The sequence below is a fragment of the Procambarus clarkii genome, chromosome 36, assembly GCF_040958095.1.
Source record: "Procambarus clarkii isolate CNS0578487 chromosome 36, FALCON_Pclarkii_2.0, whole genome shotgun sequence".
NCBI classification, from domain to species: Eukaryota; Metazoa; Arthropoda; class Malacostraca; order Decapoda; family Cambaridae; genus Procambarus; species Procambarus clarkii.
Window position 1 is genome coordinate 9,248,961 of NC_091185.1, and position 22,768 is coordinate 9,271,728.

At 45.8% G+C, this 22,768-nt stretch overlaps 1 protein-coding gene across 7 annotated transcripts in view; it reads right to left on the bottom strand.

Annotated features, from left to right (window-relative positions):
• LOC123756096 (putative sodium-dependent multivitamin transporter) overlaps positions 1 to 22,768 on the bottom strand; it is a 216,541-nt gene that overhangs the window by 153,136 nt on the left and 40,637 nt on the right. For 6 of the 7 annotated variants that reach the window (XR_006772608.2, XR_011230546.1, XM_045739094.2 and 3 more), the window contains exons 2-3: positions 5,044 to 5,273; positions 2,062 to 2,283 (exon numbers count right to left, since the gene is read on the bottom strand). Coding sequence is in view for 5 of the 7 variants with exons in the window: in XM_045739094.2 (XP_045595050.2) it covers positions 2,062 to 2,283; positions 5,044 to 5,163 (342 nt within the window). In the remaining 2 variants the exon portion in view is untranslated. Of the gene's footprint in view, positions 1 to 2,061; positions 2,284 to 5,043; positions 5,274 to 10,475; positions 10,516 to 22,768 lie in introns of all 7 variants that reach the window. The other variant, XM_069336541.1, reaches the window with a different exon arrangement.

Consider the following 22,768-nt stretch of genomic DNA (forward strand, 5'->3'; position numbering starts at 1 on the left):
CGTCAGCCGCTGCGTGTGCAAGCTGCGTCAGCTGCAATGTGCCTTACTCAGCCAATAACACTCCCCAACCAGAGTTCTTTTCTCCTTATCGGACATATGTAGCACTTTCACCAGACTGTGGTCCATTTTATTTCACCTATTTTTCTGGGTGTCTTTCCCCGGTCGATGGGAATTATGACACACTTTAAATGTAAAATGCTCATAGGCCATTGCTCCCTGCACCTCTCTGAGGGAGCCAGGTTCTGATCGTGGTCCCTGATAGACATAAGGACTCCTGCGACTGATGACCCGAAACTAATATAGCACATAGCAGTTCGGATAGCTTCAGGGAGCCGACGGGGTTCCCACAGAAAAATTAAGTAGATTTGTTACACACTCACTGAGCGCCTAAATGTTCTCAGTGAGCCAATCCCAACAAAGCTCCAGTAGGCTCAAGAACCACACAACGGCACCCGAGTGCAAGCAATTACGAAGGTCACCCACTTCTCACAAAACCGAAAAACTGAGGGACTTTAACAAAGAGGTACGCATTGACAGGCTGCAAAGAGCCCTCTGAAACGTCTGTAATACAATAGACACCTCCCATCACTCAAGCATGTGGGCACAACAGAAATCGTGCCACATCCCAATAGAAAACAAAGGACAATCTGTCAGCCAGGACAACTTTAGAACTTTGCAACACACTTAAAAGGGGGGAATAAGAACCAAACTCAAAATAGGCCAGGTCCATCACAGAGGCATAATCCAGGTAACACAGGTGTGCACAAAGGGCTTCCTGAGCCACCGCCAAGGAGACTAAGTAGGAAACATCTGGAAGGACAAAATCAAAGAAGAAGAATTGATTTCAGAGAACCCAAAGATACTCTGAAACAAACTTTAGGGAACCGGCACCAAATCAAACTTGTACAGGGAGGGGGGAATAGGAAAACCCCTCCCCCTGCAACAAAACATCTGCAGAAGGCACCATAGCCCATGAAGGGTCAAATAAGGGCCCCAAGTCTAACTCACTCCAAGCTCCGGGAACCAAGCACACTAAACTCCTAGCTCACACTGCCGAACCATGCACAGGAAAAGCTACAAAAGCAAAACAACATTTAGGCAAAGATAGGAGACCGAAGGCAGAGCAAACTTAAAGGGTGACCAGGCACAGTACACATCAGTATAAGAACTGGTGGTGGAGCAGCCAGCTAACCCAGTCGGCCTCCCTCCTGACCCGAGGGGGAGCAGGTTCTGACTCGTGGTGTCCGGTAGGCCAGATAGAACTCTGTTATTGATGGAATCTTGTAGTCTGGCACTACAGTATATCATTACACTAGCTTCAGAGAGCCCCAAGAGACTTCCCCCAGAAACGGTATGCTTTATACATGCTAAGAATAAAATATGGTGTGCATATTACTGTAGTGAAATTTATTTGAGCATTCCAATATTCCACATTTTATTACATGTGACACTACTGAATAATAATACAGCAAAAAAAACAAAAAACAAAAAACAGAAAAACAAATCAGACACACTGAAATAAATATATAAAATTATCTTGATGACAACTGCCCCACGCCTGGCCCAGGAGATCATCACAGGGTGAACGCTCCATGAACACTCACGAGTCGTGACAGCATCTCAAGATTTTTTTGCTTTACATGAAAAAATTAATTTTTATATTTATTTTCCCCATGATCAAGAAATGCATTTAAATAATATTAGGAAGAAATGTTTTGTCTTGAACACCGTGGATGTTGTCAACTACGAACAGGGGTACAGTGCAGGAGTTAATAGGTCAAACTGTAATACAGTGCCTACAAGCAACAACAGCTTCAAGTTCAACAAGTCACAATGTAGGGCAGAAAACAGGAGACACTTTTTTTACCCATGGAACCACATTCCTGCCAAAGCTATAAATGCCAAATCCAGTTGGAAAAATTATCAGGAAAAATGGTGGGGTTCCTTTGACAAGCTGATGACTTCCTGCCCCCTGTTAAAACCACTTAAGATATTGTGGCCCTCAGGTAAATTCAGATAAATAAATGAACACTGCATTAATGTATGTAGAGTGCACCATACCTCGTAGACACTGGTATTTTGGAGTCTGAAGAACACAGGCAAGTAGAGGTAACACACAATAGGTGTTGAGATAATGTAGGATATGTTGATAACAACAAACTGCGTTCCAAACATGTAGTTCTCCTTCGACACACCCAAGATGGTAATTGCAGACATAAATGATGCCATAAGAGAAAATGCCACTGGAATGACTGGCATAGCTTTGTCTGCCAGCATATACTCCTGAAATATAAAGACAATGAAATTTTGGATTCATGCAACATTTGAATTCAAGCAATATTTGGGTTCATGCAACATTTACAAAGAAATAGTGTTGTATATAATGCTATAATTTTAATAATTTATCATTTTCCAATAATCTTTCATCAAGGTATACTGTCAACATTATTTTAACTGTGATGTTTCCCACTACTGTATCACACTACCAATGGCAAAAATAAGGCTTTGATGTTCCCCACCATCAAAGTACCAATGACAAACATACGGCTTTTCTGGGTGGAACCCCGTTGGCTCCCTGAAGCTATTGTACACTGATCAGTGCCATACTACAAGGTGCCATCAGTTGCGGAGTTCTATTGGCCTACCACGGACCACGAGCCAGAACCTGTCCTCCTCAGAGAGGCACAGGGAGCAGGGCCTATGAACACTTGACATTTAAATTTAATACACACAGAGCAATCACACTAATGTGACTGCATCAATGAGAAAATCAGTAGCAGCTGTGATGAGAATTCGAACCTATGAAGTGGGTGTTCCCATGCACGCACACACACATACAATAGCGACTTGACCACAACATTGTGTAAGGATTGCAATTTTGAGTTCTACTGTACCCACGAGGGTTTCCCGAGGCTTCTACTGAAGCCGGACCAGGATTTTCACACAATCTCCCCATGCACTCTGGCTCTGTCATCTAAGAATGTTCCATCTCTGATGCTCTTTTTTCAATACTGAGCATTTAAATACTGTACTACCTCCTGCACCAACTGGGCTATGCCTCGCTTAGGGATCTGACTTTCTTAGAGTTCAGTTCTTCCTCCCCCTTATTGAGTGCATTTTGAGATTCTGGAGTCGTCCTGGCTTGCAGACTGTTCTTTGATCTCCCTTGGAGCTTGGCGCAGATTTTGCCATTCCTTCATGCTTGACTGGCAGAGGGGGTTTTCTGTGTTGCAGGTCTTTTTGTGGGTTCTTTTGAGTCCCTCAATGAGTGCCTCTTCGCTCCTGCCCTTCCCCATATTGTCGGTCTTCTGTTGCTACATGCTCAAGTCTCCCTTACATCAACTGCCCTCCTTAAGCTGTATCCTCTGAAACTCTGACAGGCAGCTTTCATATTTTCGCCACCCATCTCGCATGTCGGCAAGCCATTCTGGCCCAGTTTTTAGACTTGGCATGAGCCCCTGGCTCTTTTTTTTTTTTTTTTTTCCTCATTTGGTTTATTGTTCTTTGGTTAGTCGTCTTTTCAGGTAGTTGGTAGGGCCACGGCGTCGCCTGAAGTTAGTGGAGGTGGGTCTTCTGTGGTACCAGCAACCAGGTCAGATGTGCTTCCCCAAGCCTCATCATCTTTGTCTGGTTGGTCTTTGTCTGGAGGCACAAACAAGCAACAATGCTCGCAGGACTCCAGGTCGGTGTCGTCACCGACCCAACAGGCAGCAGGACGGAGGCAAAAACAATGAGCATTGCCCTCAGACAAGGGGACAGAGCAACCCTCAAATTCACATAAGGTGAGAGGGGACCCAGGGGGTCGCATCCATTGGACCCTTGCACCCCGCGGGGTTTCCCAGGGCCCTTAGACTGTTTTCGCTAAGGATAAGCTCAGGCAGGGTACTGCTAACCAACACCAAGTCTACCAAACTTCTAAAACTGAACCCCCGGGACATGTCAACTCACGGGGGCCTAGCAGGGGGTACCACTGAAAAACAGGAGGTCAAGATCCTAACAGGGGGCAGGGGAACAAAAGCAGACCCCCCCCCACCAGGCACAAACAAAAATGAAAAGAAAAACCCCGCAAGAGGACAATGTACCCAGAAGGAACAGAATAGGTGAAATAGGTGAAAACTAGCTGTACAGTACCCTGTGCCCCTGCCAGTGCAAAAACTACCACTTACCCCAAGGTAAATAAGGGAGGAGGAAACCCTCCAACACACTTGGGACAGTCAATCACCGAGCAGCAAAAGACCAACAGAGGTAAACCCAAAGGTGACTTGTGGAAGGTAACCCCAAGCCCCAAGGGCGATACTTACAGGGCACTCAGGGAAGGTGACCCTAATCACACGCAGCCCGAGTACCTGTGAATCAGATGCTCGCACGCCACAATAATAGCAGTACTGGACACAAGGCACAGCACAACAAGAGAGAATCTGGAGCTAGAGCCACACGACCAAGCCACAATCACATCAGCCAAGAACTGCCAGTTCTCAGTTCTGTCAGTTCTGGGGCTCCCCCCTTCCTCTCTCCTGGGGAGGGGGGAACTGTGCAGACATGCGGCGCAGGAACATGTGATGTCATGTTCGTTTGCTCCTTTTCAATTGGAGAGTTCTGTCCATGCATTAGTCTATTTTCTCCGTTTTAACCAAAATATGGGTTTGTTTTGAGGCGCTTAACTTTCTGGGTGCCTGGCTTGGTCAATGGCAGATATAAAATGCTCCAAATCCCATGTTCATTTCTGTAGGCCATTGCTCCTCGTGCCTCTCTGAGGGGGCCAGGTTCTAGCTCATGGTCCCCCGTAGGTCTAGAACTCCATTCACACTGACTGATGCCAAAGTCTAATGATATACATATCAGCCTGGATAGCTCCAGGGAGCCGAAGAAGCTCCCGCCAGAAAAATGATCGTATATATAGAACTTTGATATGCATGACAGAGAACAGCTCCTCAATGCTTCTTATCTAAAGATTATCCTGCCTAAAGATTATCAAGATAAAATTCATTGTAGACAATGAGGAACTTTATGATAGACTTTTTTTTATCAGATATTTTGACTTACCTTGAAAGTCTTTTGCTTTCCTCCAGTGAACCTGAAGTAAATTCCAATGCCTGAAGACACTGCCAAGACTGTGGCAAAGATCACATAGTCAACAATACCAAAATGCAACATTGTCTCCATCTTTGTAGCTCGTTCTTCTCAGCTGTTATCATATACTTTTATATTGATATGAACTACTCTTCCTGGAAAATTCACTGAAATCTATTCTTCTTTGTTGTACTTCTTACTACCTAGAAGAAATAAAGGAAGTGTAAATATAATCCTGGAAGTATTAAGTAATAGTTATATTATATATATATACACACACACACACACACAAACACCTAAAGGTGAATGAAATAATGACTGCCAATCCACAAGAAGTTGACATAATAGCACTAGAGATCTGCCATGAGGAGGATAAACTAATGATAATAAATGCATATAGTCCACCGCCAAGCAGCACATGGTCAAAGGAGGAGCTAGATAGTAAACGTGAAGGTCTTATAACAACAATGAGAGAGATTATAGCGAGAGCGGATAACGATAGATCACGACTGTTGATAGTCGGTGACTTCAACTTGAAATTCATAGACTGGGAAGCATATGAAGCTAAAACAGAAGATTTTTGGACCTGTAAATTTGTAGACCTCATCCTGGAAACATTCTTGTATCAACATGTTAAACAAGCTACGAGGATGAGGGAAGGGGACGTTCCCTCCATGCTACATTTGATATTTACCAGGAAGGAGGAAGAGATATTTGACATTCAGTACCTTCCTCCCTTGGGTAAAAGTGACCATGTCTTTTGGGGAATAAAGTATGCAATGCGTTATAAGCTGGAAGAAAATAAGGAGGTTGAAGCAGTTGAAAAACCAGACTTCAGGAGAGAACATTATGGTGACCTTAGAAATTTTTTTAGTGAGTATAATTGGACAGACTTGATGCTAGGCAAGGAAGTGAATGATATGTATGTCAAGTTTTGTGAAATATATGATAAAGGCACAAAAAAATTTATACCAAAACAGAGATGCAGGGCCAGAAAACAGGATTGGTTCGACAGAAATTGTGAGAGGGCAAGAGACCAAAAGACACAAAAATGGAATCAGTATAGGAAGTGGCCAAACCCCCAAACATACCAGCGATACAAAGATGCGAGAAACAACTATACAGCAGTAAGGAGAGAGGCAGAAAGAAATTTTGAAAAAGGGATAGCGGATAAATGTAAAACAGAACCGGGCCTATTCTACAAATTCATAAACAACAAATTGCAGGTAAAGGACAATATCCAGAGGTTGAAAATGGGAAACAGATTCACAGAAAATGAAGAGGAAATGTGTGAAACATTAAATGAAAAGTTCCAAAGTGTGTTTGTACAAAATGAAATCTTCAGAGAACCAGACACAATAAGAATTCCAGAGAACAACATTGAGCGGATAGAGGTGTCTAGAGATGAAGTGGAAAATATGCTAAAGGAGCTCGGTAAGAACAAAGCAGCTGGCCCAGATGGAGTTTCACCATGGGTTCTGAGAGAATGTGCATCAGAGCTCAGCATTCCACTTCACCTGATCTTTCAGGCATCCCTGTGTACAGGAATCGTAGCAGATGTGTGGAAACAGGCTAACATAGTTCCAATCTACAAAAGTGGCAGCAGGGAAGACCCCCCTCAATTATAGACCTGTATCGTTGACAAGTGTAATAGTGAAAGTATTGGAAAAGCTAATCAAAACTAAATGGGTAGAACACCTGGAGAGAAATGATATAATATCAGACAGACAGTATGGTTTTTGATCTGGAAGATCCTGTGTATCGAATTTACTCAGTTTCTATGATCGAGCCACAGAGATATTACAGAAAAGAGATGGTTGGGTTGATTGCATCTATCTGGACCTAAAAAAGGCTTTCAACAGAGTTCCACATAAGAGGTTGTTCTGGAAACTGGAAAATATTGGAGGGGTGACAGGTAAGCTTCTATCATGGATGAAAAATTTTCTGACCGATAGAAAAATGAGGGCAGTAATCAGAGGCAATGTATCGGAATGGAGAAATGTCACAAGTGGAGTACCACAGGGTTCAGTTCTTGCACCAGTGATGTTTATTGTGTACATAAATGATCTACCAGTTGGTATACAGAATTATATGAACATGTTTGCTGATGATACTAAGATAATAGGAAGGATAAGAAATTTAGATGATTGTCATGCACTTCAAGAAGACCTGGACAAAATAAGTATATGGAGCACCACTTGGCAAATGGAATTTAATGTTAATAAATGTCATGTTATGGAATGTGGAATAGGAGAACAGAGACCCCACACAACCTATATATTATGTGAGAAATCTTTAAAGAATTCTGATAAAGAAAGAGATCTAGGGGTGGTTCTAGATAGAAAACTATCACCTGAGGACCACATAAAGAATATTGTGCAAGGAGCCTATGCTATGCTTTCTAACTTCCGAATTGCATTTAATTACATGGATGGCGATATACTAAAGAAATTGTTCACGACTTTTGTTAGGCCAAAGCTAGAATATGCAGCTGTTGTGTGGTGCCCATATCTTAAGAAGCACATCAACAAACTGGAAAAGGTGCAAAGACATGCTACTAAGTGGCTCCCAGAACTGAAGGGTAAGAGCTACGAGGAGAGGTTAGAAGCATTAAACATGCCAAAACTAGAAGACAGAAGAAAAAGAGGTGATATGATCACTACATATAAAATAGTAACAGGAATTAATAAAATCGACAGGGAAGATTTCCTGAGACCTGGCACTTCAAGAACAAGAGGTCATAGATATAAACTAGCTAAACACAGATGCCGAAGAAATATAAGAAAATTCACCTTCGCAAATAGAGTGGTAGACGGTTGGAACAAGTCAAGTGAGCAGGTGGTGGAGGCCAAGACCGTCAGTAGTTTCAAAGCGTTATATGACAAAGAGTGCTGGGAAGACGGGACACCACGAGCTTAGCTCTCATCCTGTAACTACACTTAGGTAATTACACACACACACACACCAGGTCTATTCTATAAATTCATAAACAACAAATTGCAGGTAAAGGATAATATCCAGAGGTTGAAAATGGGAAATAGATTCACGGAAAATGAAAAGGAAATGTGTGAAACATTAAACGAAAAGTTCCAAAGTGTGTTTGTACAAAATGAAATCTTCAGGGAACCAGATACAATAAGAATTCCAGAGAACAACATAGAGCACATAGAGGTGTCTAGAGACGAAGTGGAAAAAATGCTCAAGGAGCTAAATATCAACAAAGCAGTTGGTCCAGATGGAGTTTCACCATGGGTTCTGAGAGAATGTGCACCTGAGCTCAGCGTTCCTCTTCAACTGATTTTTCAGGCATCCCTGTTTACAGAAGTTGTAGCTGATGTGTGGAAAAAGGCTAACATAGTTCCAATCTACAAAAGTGGAAACAGGGAAGACCCCCTTAATTATAGACCGGTATCATTGATAAGTGTAATAGTCAAAATATTGGAAAAAATAATTAAATCTAAATGGGTAGAACACCTGGAGAGAAATGATATAATATCAGACAGACAGTATGGTTTTCGATCTGGAAGATCCAGTGTATCGAATTTACTCAGTTTCTATGATCGAGCCACAGAGATATTACAGGAAAGAGATGGTTGGGTTGACTGCATCTATCTGGACCTAAAAAAGGCTTTCGACAGAGTTCCACATAAGAGGTTGTTCTGGAAACTGGAAAATATTGGAGGAGTGACAGGTAAGCTTCTAACATGGATGAAAAATTTTCTGACTGATAGAAAAATGAGGGCTGTGATCAGAGGCAATGTATCGGACTGGAGAAATGTCACAAGTGGAGTACCACAGGGTTCAGTTCTTGCACCAGTGATGTTTATTGTCTACATAAATGATCTACCAGTTGGTATACAGAATTATATGAACATGTTTGCTGATGATGCTAAGATAATAGGAAGGATAAGAAACTTAGATGATTGTCATGCCCTTCAAGATGACCTGAACAAAATAAGTACATGGAGCGCCACTTGGCAAATGGAATTTAATGTTAATAAATGCCATGTTATGGAATGTGGAATAGGAGAACATAGACCCCACACAACCTATATATTATATGAGAAATCTTTAAAGAATTCTGATAAAGAAAGACATCTAGGGGTGGTTCTAGATAGAAAACTATCACCTGAGGACCACATAAAGAATATTGTGCGAGGAGCCTATGCGATGCTTTCTAACTTCAGAATTGCTTTTAAATACATGGATGGCGATATACTAAAGAAATTGTTCATGACTTTTGTTAGGCCAAAGCTAGAATATGCAGTTGTTGTGTGGTGCCCATATCTTAAGAAGCACATCAACAAACTGGAAAAGGTGCAAAGACATGCTACGAAGTGGCTCCCAGAACTGAAGGGCAAGAGCTACGAGGAGAGGTTGGAAGCATTGAACATGCCAAAACTAGAAGACAGAAGAAAAAGAGGTGATATGATCACTACATACAAAATAGTAACAGGAATTGATAAAATCGACAGGGAAGATTTCCTGAGACCTGACACTTCAAGAACAAGAGGTCATAGATTTAAACTAGCTACACACAGATGCCGAAGAAATATAAGAAAATTCACCTTCGCAAATAGAGTGGTAGACGGTTGGAACAAGTTAAGTGAGAAGGTGGTGGAGGCCAAGACCGTCAGTAGTTTCAAAGCGTTATATGACAAAGAGTGCTGGGAAGACGGGACACCACGAGCGTAGCTCTCATCCTGTAACTACACTTAGGTAATTACACTTAGGTAATTACACACACACACACGAGACAATATACACTACTACCCCTGTCATTACCACCGTCACTTGACAAGTGTTGCCACAACCCTCACAATATACACCACTACACCTGTCACTTGACAAGTGTTGCCACAACCCTCACACTATACACCACTACACCTGTCACTTGACAAGTGTTGCCACAACCCTCACAATATACACCACTACACCTGTCACTTGACAAGTGTTGCCACAACCCTCACAATATACACCACTACACCTGTCACTTGACAAGTGTTGCCACAACCCTCACAATATACACCACTACACCTGTCACTTGACAAGTGTTACCACAACCCTCACACTATACACCACTACACCTGTCACTTGACAAGTGTTACCACAACCCTCACAATAATTCAAGTCTAATCACAAACATATATCCAATTAAGTTCAAATTCTATATATAATCAAATTAATGCACAATTTTAAGAAACTTGGAAGTACAGTGTTTACTAATGCTCAACAGTGTATATTACATTACTGTTATATTTGCCTGCTGGAAGGCCAAAAACTTTTTCTTTTTAATTCCACTATTTTTAAAAACTTGTTGTCTTTTTCTACTTAAGTTTCCATCACTGTTCCCATACTCTATATTTTTATATAACTTTATTTTAATTTTTTTGTTCATTTTTAACCTTAAAACTCTTTCTTTGGGCTCATCTTCCTCCGTCAAGCCTGCAAAAGTTAAGTGAATGACTCGATCACATTTTGCTCGCTTACACACACTCAACCACAACCGATTGATGTGTAATATGTCAAACATCACAAAAAACACAATATTGTACCGCAACACTATACAGTATTATACTACAACAAAATATCACACTACAACACAGTATCGTACTACAACACAATATTGTACTACAACACAATATTGTACTACAAAATATTGTACTACAACACAATATTGTACTACAACACAGTATCGTACTACAACACAATATTGTACTACAACACAATATTGTACTACAAAATATTGTACTACAACACAATATTGTACTACAACACAATATTGTACTACAACACAATATTGTACTACAACACAATATTGTACTACAACACAATATTGTACTACAACACAATATTGTACTACAACACAATATTGTACTACAACACAATATTGTACTACAACACAATATTGTACTACAAAACAACATTGTACTACAACACAATATTGTACTACAACACAATATTGTACTACAACACAATATTGTACTACAAAACAACATTGTACTACAACACAATATTGTACTACAACACAATATTGTACTACAACACAATATTGTACTACAACACAATATCGTACTACAACACAATATTGTACTACAACACAATATTGTACTACAACACAATATTGTACTACAACACAATATTGTACTACAACACAATATTGTACTACAACACAATATTGTACTACAACACAATATTGTACTACAACACAATATTGTACTACAACACAATATTGTACTACAATACAATATTGCTCAACAATCCACCCCCTCCCTTAGATCTCGTTCTTTATTAGGGTTATTTAATTCCTTTCCACATAATTTGCAAGTTGTCTGTGGTCTATTTTCTCCAATATAACGTTGCATAACATGGCATTTATTCACATTGAATTCCATTTGCTACATGTCACTCCAAGCACTTGCTGGTGCAAGAACTGATGCCTGTAGTACTCAGCTAGTAACACTTCTCCAGTCAGATACATTGTCTCTGATTACCACCCTCATCTTTCTGACAGAAAGAAGACATAGTAAGTCTGGCAAAAAAATCAGCGTTGAATGTAATAAAACGCCATTTTCTGGGCGAGTCCCGGAGGCTCCCCGGAGCTATCCAGGCTGAATGGATGTGTATAACTTTCTGGTATCACTATGTGCTCGGAGTTCTTGCCTACCAGGGACAACTTGCCAGAACCTGGCCCTCCTCAGAGAGGCACGAGGAGCAATGGCCTATAGAAAACCCCTATGGTTGGGAGCATTCTATGTCTGCCATCAACCGGGACAGGCACTCGGAAAGGTAGGTACCCCGAAACAAACCCCTATTCTGGTGAAACTATTGCTACCGAAAGCCGAAGAGTGGACGGAACTCCCCGAACGAAAATTAGCAAACGAGCATGACTGAATCATGTTGCCGCGCCATTGTCTGCCCATCCCCCCCCCCCCCACCTCCCTGGGAAGGGGAAGGGGGAGCCCCAGACCCTCACGCCGGCAACCCAACCAGCAGTTCTTAGGCTGGATATAAAAAAGTGAAAAACCCACCGACCATGGGATGGGAAAGATGCCGAGGAGCCTCCGGGATTCGCCCAGAAAATGGCATTTCATCACATTCAACACTGGTTTTCTGGGGGGAGCCCTGTAGGCTACGACCTCCAAAAACCCCAGGCCCAAATGTAAACCAGGACATGTTGCCAAAGACAGCAGCCATAGTAGCAAACTTACTTACATCGTGGGCCCAGGGATAAACCGCAGGCTGGCTAGACTTAATAACCCTGAGGACGACCTGAGAGACCCAAGCCCAGGAACAGGGCAGAAGGGAAACTGGGTCAATCCTGGGTGCATCCCCAGCCACCGAAGCCGTGGTGCGCAAATAATGGCGGAGAGCCACAACCAAACACAACACATGATGCACCCCCGGCCTGACCAACCAAGCATCAATGACCCAAGGCCCCTCCAGAATACAGCCGCCTCATTCTTCGCCAGAAAAGAAGGAGATGGCTGCAACTGAATAAAACGACCACCAGGACTGAAGGAGCAGAAACCCCTGCGCCAGAGGAGAGCATGAAGCTCCCCAACACGACCCCCAAAGGCCAATGCCAACAGGAAAAGCGCCTAGGAAAAACAATCCTGAACGGAAGGGGCCACAACAAATCGAGGAGGAGAGAGAAACGAGAGCACCTGGTCGAAGGACCAGGACAGCTCAGGTGGCGCATGAGCAGGCCAGAGGAGAGAGAAACGAGAGCACCTGGTCGAAGGACCAGGACAGCTCAGGTGGCGCATGAGCAGGCCGGAGGAGAAAAAATGCACGAGACAGCTTGCAGAATGGGGCAGAAGTAGCATCAACACCAAAAGCAAGCTGAAGTGGCTCCACCAGTGCTGCACAATACGAGGCGACAGTATTCAGCATAAGATAACGGTCCTGGAATAATCAAGAAAGAACAAAACAAACCCTATCAGAGACCGAAGAAAACCTACACAGGGATGGGAAAAAATGGAAGGACCACCAGGAAACTTCATACTGCCGCCGTGACTAAGCATGCAGGTGGGAGCCCAACAACAAAGCCACCTGCGCACCATACAAATGATGATAAACTCGAGTCAAAAACCCCAGACACGAAGACTCGAGGAGAAAACCAAACCAGCTTCTTACCACACTAGACCAATCTGCTGAAAGATGCAGAGCCGCAGAAAGACCCTCGGGTTCGGACACTGAGCAAGCAGCGCCTGAAACCAAGGCTGGGCCGGCCACCAAGGAGCCAGAAGGATAACCCTTCCCTGGTAAGTCTCCAAGCGAGCCAGGACCTGGAGCAAGAGCTGAACCAGAGGGAAGAGGTATAGGTAATCCCACCTCGCTCAGTCCAGCTGAAAGGCATCGACCCCCGACAGCCTCGCAATCTATGAAGGGCGCCACGTATACCAGAACACGCCTCGACCACGCCAACGCGAAGAGATCCACTTCCAGAGGCCCAAACATCTGGCAGAGCCAACTGAATAAGCTGGCATCTACTGTCCATTTCGTGGGCAGGGGAATGAACCGTGACCGGCCGTCCACGAAGACACTGAACAACCCCCCCCCCCCCGAACGTGAACTACCAGGAGAGTCAAACCCCGAGAACTCAGCAGATGAGTCACCCGAAGCTACCAGGCCCAAAGAGCCAAGGACCGCATCGAACCCCCACTCAGTTCAGGCAATGAACCACCGGGGAATAGTCTGAATGGAGCCTGATCATCGCTCTACGAGCGACCCGAACCCTCCAGAGCAACATCCAAACCGTCGCAAACTCCCGCACTGTGCTGTGAGCCAGATGGAGGGACGGACACCATCGTCCCTGGCCAGTCTGGTGAGCACTGGTCACAAAGCCCCAGCTGAGAGACGACGCCTCCGTGAACTAGTGAAGGCTTGGGTAGGCGCCAAGGAACTGAACCCCGAAAAACCCACAGAGGAAACCGGTGACGCAGCAGCCGACATAAGGCCCCCGGGGGTCGAACCCAGCGATTGCAAGAGAAGTGGAAAGGTCGTTCCCGAAGGAACCAGAACAGCTGACGAAGCCACACCCGACCCCTGCGAGTAGACCATCATGACAAAGTTCAGGCTCCCACAAAAAACTCTTGAGCAACCGCCGCGTGACCCAGCAGCCCCTTAAAAACAGATGCAGGCGGGAATGCGGAGGAAAAGACAAGGAAGCGGTATGAGCGTCCTACCGAAGACCCAGCCAAGACCGAACCTGAGAGGTAACCAGATGGGATTTCCTCCAGTTCACCAAGAACCCGAACCCGGTGAGCTGGGAAAGAACCAAATCCCTGGCGAGCATACATACGGACAAGCTGGGAGCCCAAACCAGCTAGTCATAGAGGTAGGCCAGAACCCGAAAACCTAACAGACACAGCCGGGCCACCACTACCCAAGTAAGGCGAGTAAACACTCAAAGCGCCAGATTCAAGCCGAACAGAAGGCAACGAAAGTGGTAAGCTTGACACCCCACAACAAAACCGAGCCAGTCCCTGAACCTCGAATGAACCAGGATATGCCAATACGCATCCTTGAGGTCCAGGGACACCATTCAAGCGCCTGGCTCCAACAAAAGATGGACCTGGGATAGAGTAGTCATCCTGAAGGAGGAGCAAAAAATCCATGGGTTAAGACGGGACAAGTCCAGAATGAACTGGAGGTCCGCACAGTCCTGTTTTGGGACTGGAAATTGGCGAGAAACCCACCTAAGGGAAGAAGTCATTTCAACCATGCCCAAGCGAACTCACTTCGAGATGACTTGACAGAGTGCAGGAGAGGAGGCCTGCCCCACAAGCCCCAAGCCCCTAATCATGGAGCCTGATCCGGAGAGGAGAGAGGAGGAACCACCCAACACCACCACAGGCTGCACGAAGCGACCCGAAAAGCCCACGAATCGTGGGACCAGGGACAAGCGAACAGAGCTAGACTTCTCCCCATCGTCAATGGGGGAAACCACGAAAGAGCCGACGCACCTTACGAGAACCTAAGCAGAGCACAGGGCAATCCCCGCGCCGACCAGAAACAGATGGAACCGAAGGCTGTGCCTGCCCCAAATCTGGCACAGGGGCCAGGGGCCCAAGCGGATTCCAAGGAAGAAGCAAGCACAGCCTGCCGACATGCGAGGCGAGAAACATAAAACCATGAAACCGCATCCCGCAGGAGCAGAGCGAACAGCTTCAACAAGGCAGACGACGCCTGCACCGCTGAGGGCAGTGCACCCGACCCAGCGGCAGCCCCCAGCACCCCCACATCCAACTTGAGCCAATCCGAGGACAGTTCAAGGAGGGAAAAGAAACGCAGGACCAAAGCCAGCAAGCCACGAGTACGCAAATCCTACACAACCAAGGCATCCGAAAGGGAGGAACCTGCACATGAAGCTGCATCACACCCACATCCTGTGGAAGGGCAGGGGCGAACAAACACGCATTGAGGTGCTCGAAGTCGCCTCCCAGGAAAACCTGCAACGCAGTCTGAGCCTTCCTCCACTCAAGCGCGTGGGATTGAGAGAACGTGTGCCAAGCCTCCAACGAAAAGAGCGGGCAGTCTGTCAACCAGGACGACTCCAGAACTTCATAACGAACCCAGTACGAACAAGATGAACCACACACAAAGGAGCGCGGATCCATCACGAAGGCATGATCCGGATCGCGCAGGAGGTAAGCCGCAATAGCCGCCCGCACATCCCGAGATGGAACGCGGAAAGCTGAAAACCTCCGGAAGGACGGGACCGAAGAACCCACGGGATTACGGAACCAAGCCCGGGAAGGGGTAGACACCAAATCCAAATTGTACAAGTAGGGATCGAAAGAGAACCCCTCACCTTGTAACACTAAGCCCAGCTCTGAGGGCAGAAAAACCCAGGCAGGGTCCAACAGGGCCCAAGGCCCCCAAGTCAACCCCTCCCCCGCCCCGGGAACCCCACCCACAGGACCCAGCGCCAAGCCGTCCTCCAAACCCCGCGCCCCTGAAGAAGCGAAAGCAGCTGAAAAAGCTGGAATAAAGGGGGCCCACTGGTTAGACCCCAGAAGCTCCGGCAGGAGGACCAGTCTCGAATGCCACCGCCGCAACCCCAGAAGGGATTACCCTGAGACCGCCCGAGTCTAAACACCAACTAAACCCTGCTCCGACACCGAAACCCTTGAACACTTCGGAGCCCCAAGCAAGGGGGTATTTGCACAAAAGGAGGGGAAGGACTAGGAGGGGCGGACGGAACCATAGCCGAAGCAACCCCCCACCCCCAAGTCCAGGTCCCTATAACCAAAATGAGACAGTCTTGGGGCATCTGGGGCCGCAACCAACCTAGCACGTTGCTGCAACCTAAATCTAGCATGCAACGCAGCTGCTGCCTGCACCCTCATATGAGTATCAGTAGCTTGGGTGAACTGGAGCCCGTACAGACAGCAAACATCACACGACTCCGGGTCAAAGGAATCACCAACCCAACAGGCAGCATGGCGGAGGCACAACCGGTGAGTGTCACTCTGAGACAAGGGGGCAAGCAACCTTCAACCTTGGATGAAGCGAGAGGAGACTCAAGGGTCATCTCCATCAGACCATGGAGTCCCCGCAGGTTTTTCCAGGGCCCTTAGCCTTATTGACACGATAAGGGAAGCCTAGGCAGGGTACTGCTAACTGGCGCCCAAATCTACCAAACAACTTTCTAATAGCTGAACCCCCAGGACGTGTACACTCATGGGGACTTAACAGGGGGTACCATTGGAAGAGAACAGTACCAGTATGTGTACAAAGGGGGCAACAACCAAAGCAGACCCCCCCCCCCCAAAAAAGGCAATGCAACAAAAAGAAAAAGAAAACCCCGCAAGAGCACAGCATACCCAGGCGGAACAGAGCCGGCCGCTATGAATGGTGAAAACAAGCTGTGCAGCACCCTGTGCCCCTTACCAGTGCAAACTGCCCCTTACCCTAAAGTAAACAAGGGAGACAAAACACCCAAGCACCCAAAGGGCAGCCAAAAACCGAGCAGTAAATGGCCAAGCAGAGACAGATCTCAAGGAACTTGTGGAAGGTAGCCCCAAGGGCAATACTTACTGGGCACCTAGGGAAGGGAACCCTAGGTGCATGCAGCTCGAGTACTGAAGAAATTCTCCTGGCTCGCACACCACCTAGAAGACAGCCACCACACACTAGGCACAGCGCTGAAACAACACTGGAGCCAGAGCACACGACCTATGCCTATAGCATCAGCCTCAGAACAGAGGTGTGGATGGCCGGCGCGGGGGTCTGGGGCTCCCCCTTCCCGGGGAGGGGGGAGCTGCGCAGACAGCGGAGCGGCGATGTGTGACATCATGCTCGTTTGCTCATTTCTGTTTGGAGAGTTCTATCCACTAGTTCGGCTTTTTGTAGCAATATTCACCAGAATGGGTGTTTGTTTTGGGGGCGCTTACCTTTCTGGGTGCCTGACCCCGGTCGATGGCAGACATAGAATGCTTCCAACCATGTGGGGGTTTCTATAGGCCATTGCTCCTCGTGCCTCTCTGAGGGGGCCAGGTTCTGGCTCGTGGTCCCCAGTAGGCCCAAAGAACTCCATTCACATGACTGATGTCAAAGTCTGTCATTAGCATATCAGTCTGGATAGCTCCGGGGAGCCGATGAGGCTCCCCCCAGAAAATGTGTAAATCATCACTGTACTCAAAATTATGGTGTGCATATTATTGACTCAATTATTATGTTCATAAAACTACGAACAAATACTTTTGCAGTTATTACACTATATACACAGGTTATATACAAGTATCTGCATGTTTTGTTCACCATAACGAATCACTAAGTTGACATTGCGAGTCAAAAAGCAGAGAGAAGTGGCCACCACACACCAGCCAGCCACTCGCTGCTACTCCCTCCCTCAAAAACTCCTCACTCGCCAACATCCTCCTCCCACCATACTATTTTTGCTTTTATTCACTATATACAGATGTTATATATAGGTATCTACATCTCTTTTTCACCATAACTGTTCATCTAAGCTGGTATAGTGCACAAAGAACATAGTGGCCTCCCTTACACATCATGACAAAGTCAGGAAGACGTCACCACCTCCCTCACCAAAATGGCTTCTCCCAACACTCCTTTTGCTGTAATTACAATATATATACACACGTTATATATATACAAGTATCTACATTTGTGTTCACCGTAGCATGCCACTAAGCTTTTATTGTGACGGCAGACAGTAACAGGTAGGAAAGGCGGTGGTGTTGCTGTGCTGGTGAGAGAACACCTAAAGATAAATGAAATAATGATTGCCAATCCATGAGAAGTTGACATAATAGCACTAGAGATCTGCAATCAGGATGATAAACTAATAATCATAAATGCATATAGTCCACTGCCATGCAACACATGGTCAAAGGAGGAGCTGGATTATAAACAAGAGAGGCTTATAACAATAATGCCAGCAACAATAACAACAATTGAGATTATATTGAGAGCTGATAAAGATATATCACGACTGTTGGTAGTCGGCGACTTCAACTTGAAATCCATAGACTGGGAGGCATATGAAGCTAGAACAGACGATTTTTGGACTTGTAGATTCGTAAACCTCAGTCTGGAAACATTCATGTATCAACATGTTAAATAAGTTACGAGGATGAGGGAAGGGGATGTTCCCACCATGCTGGATTTGATATTTACCAGGAAAGAGGAAGAGATATTTGACATTGAGTACCTTCCCCCCCTTGGGTGAAAGTGACCATGTCTTTTTGGGAATAAAGTATGCAATGCATTATAATCTGGAAGAAAATAAGGTTGAAGCAGTTGAAAAGCCTGATTTCAGAAGAGGTCACAATGGGGAACTCAGATATTTCTTTAAGGAATTTGACTGGAAAGACTTGCTGTTAGGACATGAAGTAAATGAGATGTATGTCAAGTTTTGTGAAATATATGATAATGGCACAAAAATTTTTATACTAAAGCAGAGATGCAGAACTAGGAAACAGGATTGGTTGAAAAGAAATTGCGAGAGGGCCAGAGACTAAAAGACACAAAAATGGAATCAATATAGGAAGAGACCAAACCCCCAAACATACCAGCGATACAAAGATGCGAGAAATAACTATACGGCAGTAAGAAATTTTGAAAAAGGGATTGCAGACAAATGTAAAACAGAACCAGGTCTATTCTATAAATTCATAAACAACAAATTGCAGGTAAAGGATAATATTCAGAGGTTGAAAATGGGAAATAGATTCACAGAAAATGAAAAGGAAATGTGTTAAACATTAAACGAAAAGTTCCAAAGTATGTTTGTCCAAAATGAAATCTTCAGGGACCCAGACACAATAAGAATTAAAGAGAACAACATTGAGCACACAAAGGTGTCTAGAGATGAAGTGGAAAAAATGCTAAAGGAGCTAAGTAAGACCAAGCAGTTGGTCCAGATGGAGTTTCACCATGGGATCTGAGAGAATGTGCACCTGAGCTCAGCATTCCACTTCAACTGATTTTTCAGGCATCTCTGTGTACAGGAGTTGTATCTGATGTGTGGAAAAAGGCTAACTTAGTTCCAATCTACAAAAGTAGCAACAGGGAAGAGCCCCTCAATTATAGGCCTGTATCATTGACAAGTGTAATAGTCAAAATACAGTGGAACCTTGAGTGACGAGCACCTCAATTTACGAGCATTTTGAATAACAAGAGTGCCGATCGCCGACAATTTGCCTCAATTGGCGAGCGTTCGTTTGATTAGCGAGAAAGCCACATGGTGCATGCGCGCTGCTTCTCCCACATTTTTGGACGCCTCCGACGATGCAAATAAAATTTTTGTTTTGTTTAAAGATGTTAATGATGCTAGATGTAAAAGGGTGACTGCTGTGATGTTGCAAAGTATTGACTTTTTTTGTAGCATAAAAAAATGAAAAAATTTGAAAAACAACAAATGTCAAAAAGGTTCATTCGGTGTTTGTCAGGTAGGCTGCTCCATTATTAATAAATGAAAAATACAAAACAAATTGAACACATTAGAAACAAAGAAAGATTGTCATAATGGAGCATCCTAACTGACAAACACCGAACGAACCTTTATGACATGTCTATTTTTCAAATTTGTTCATTTTTTTTTGTTTTTTGTTTGTTTTTAAGAAACATGGAGCAGCCTATCTGACAAACACCGATCGAACACTTTGCTATAAAATAAAATTGCACAAATTTAAAAAAGACAAATGTCATAACGGTTCGTTCAGTGTATGTCAGGTAGGATGCTTCAATATTTAAAAAATTGAATATCCTATTGGTGTTTTTCGATGGTGGAACAAATTATTTTTATTTCCAATATGTTAAATGGGGAAATTTGTTTTGAAAGACAAGCATTTCACATGACGAGCCCGGCACCGGAACGGATTAAATTCGTTATTCGAGGTACCACTGTATTTGAAAAAATAATTAAAACTAAATGGGTAGAACACCTGGAGAAAAACAATACAATATCAGACAGACAGTAGGGTTTTCGATCTAGAAGATCCTGTGTAACGAATTTACTCAGTTTCTATGATAGAGCCACAGAGATTTTACAGGAAAGAGATAATTGGATAAACTGCATCTATCTGGACCTAAAAAACCAGCGTTGAATGTAATGAAACGCCATTTTCTGGGTGAGACCCGGAGGCTCCCCGGAGCTTTACCAGGCTGATATGCTAATGTCAGACTTTGGCATCAGTCATGTGTATGAAGTTCTAGGGCCTACCGGGGACCACGGCCAGAACCTGGCCCCCTCAGAGAGGCAAGGGGGAGCAATGGCCTATAGAAACCCCCGTGTGGTTGGAAGCATTCTATGTCTGCCATCAACCGAGTCAAGCATCCAGAAAGGTAAGCATTCCAAAACAAACCCCTATTCTGGTGAAAATTGCTACCTAAAGCCGAACTAGTGGATAGAACTCCAACAGAAAACAAGGAAACTAGTATGACGTCATACGTCACCGCGCCGCTGTCTGCACAGTTTCCCCCCTTCCCGGGAGGGGGAAGGGGGAGCCCCAGACCTCCCACGCCGGCTATCCACCCATCAGTTCTGAGGCTGGATGTCAAAAACACGCGAAAAAAACGCCGACCGGAGGGAGGGAGGGTTGCCGGGGAGCCTCCGGGTCTCACCCAGAAAATGGCGTTTCATTACATTCAACGCTGGTTTTCTGGGGGAAGCCCCGTCGGCTCCCCGGAGCTAACTACGCACAGAGGAAGGTCAAAGGGACGGGAACCGGGAGGCGGACACCACGCACCCCCCACGGAAGCGAGACAACCGGCAGCAAACGCCAACCCAAGGCGCCATAGCCCCAAAAAGTCCCGGGAACAACACGAGAACAACGAGCAGCAAGGCCCCCGAACAAACACCAAAATTCCATGCCTGAAAGACCGCAAGGACCCGTCGCCCAGACGGCAGTGAGAGCAGCGAAGCCATGAACACCACGTGCATGAGGGAAGAACACAGGCAGCTTAGCCGCAAGAACATGGCTGACAACCCGGGACACCATCACCCGCGAACCGGGAAGAACAGAACCGGATCAACGCAAAATGCGCTCTGGACCCAGACGCCGTGGCACGCAAACAACAGCAGAGGGCCGCCACTGAACACAAAACACGACACACCCCCGGCCCGACCAACGAAGCACCAACAACCCTGGACCCCTCCAGAACGCAGCAGCCCCACCCCGCGCCAGAAAAGATGGAGACTGCTGCCACCGAACAACCAAAACGCTGTTGGAAAGGGCACTACCAACCGAGGAGAAGACAGAGCACGCTGACCAAAGACCAGGATGGTGCAAGCGGCGCACGAACAGGCCGGAGGTGTAACGACGCACGAGACAGCTTACAAACGGTGCAGAAGCAACACCAAGACCGAAAGCAAGCTGAAGCGGCTCCGCCAGCGCCGCACAAAAAGAGGCGACAGTATGTGGCAAGACGACGGCCCCCAACCCCCACCAGAAAACCAAGCCGAGAGTAAACCAAGCTAACAAGAGTAACCACCTAAGAAGGGACAGGAAAAGGAAGGACCGCCAAAATACCCCATACTGCCGCCAAGAGAAGCACGCAGGTGGGACACCTACCACGAAGCCACCCAACCACCAACCGGAGGCGAGACCGCGAGGCAGAACATAAGCAGCCCCGACAAGGCCCCTCCGAGCCCAGGAAAAGGCGGAGCCGCAGGAAAAACTCGGGCGCGACCACCGAAACCCAGGCGGCAGAAGGAGATGGAACGTCTGCCGAACAGAAAAAAAAACTCCCCAAAGCAAGCAAGCCCGCCAGGAGTTCAGAAACGACGGGTCCGACACGAGACATCGCAAGACCCCAAAAAACCAACCGGCAGGGCAAGCCGGGAAACCAAAGAAGGCGGAAGGGTTGCCGCCAGAACAGTACCCGAACCAAGGGGTACGAACAACTGCAATAGACCGAGACAAAGAAGCACACCACAGGCTAAAAAATACCCAAGAAGCCCAGGAACACACGCAGAACACCCCTGCTACAGAGGAGGCAGGAAGAAAGAGCAGAAGCACAAAAACCCCAGGAAAACAACCAGGGGTGGACAATCAGGCAGGGACAAAAAACCCCACACACGAGAGGGCCAAAACAGGCACCCGAAGACCACGAAAAACAACAAGCAAACCCCCATACGCAAACCCCAGGCACAAAACAGCAGCAAAGTGCCACACCACAACTGGACACAGGAACAAGGACACGCCACCGCGAAACACGG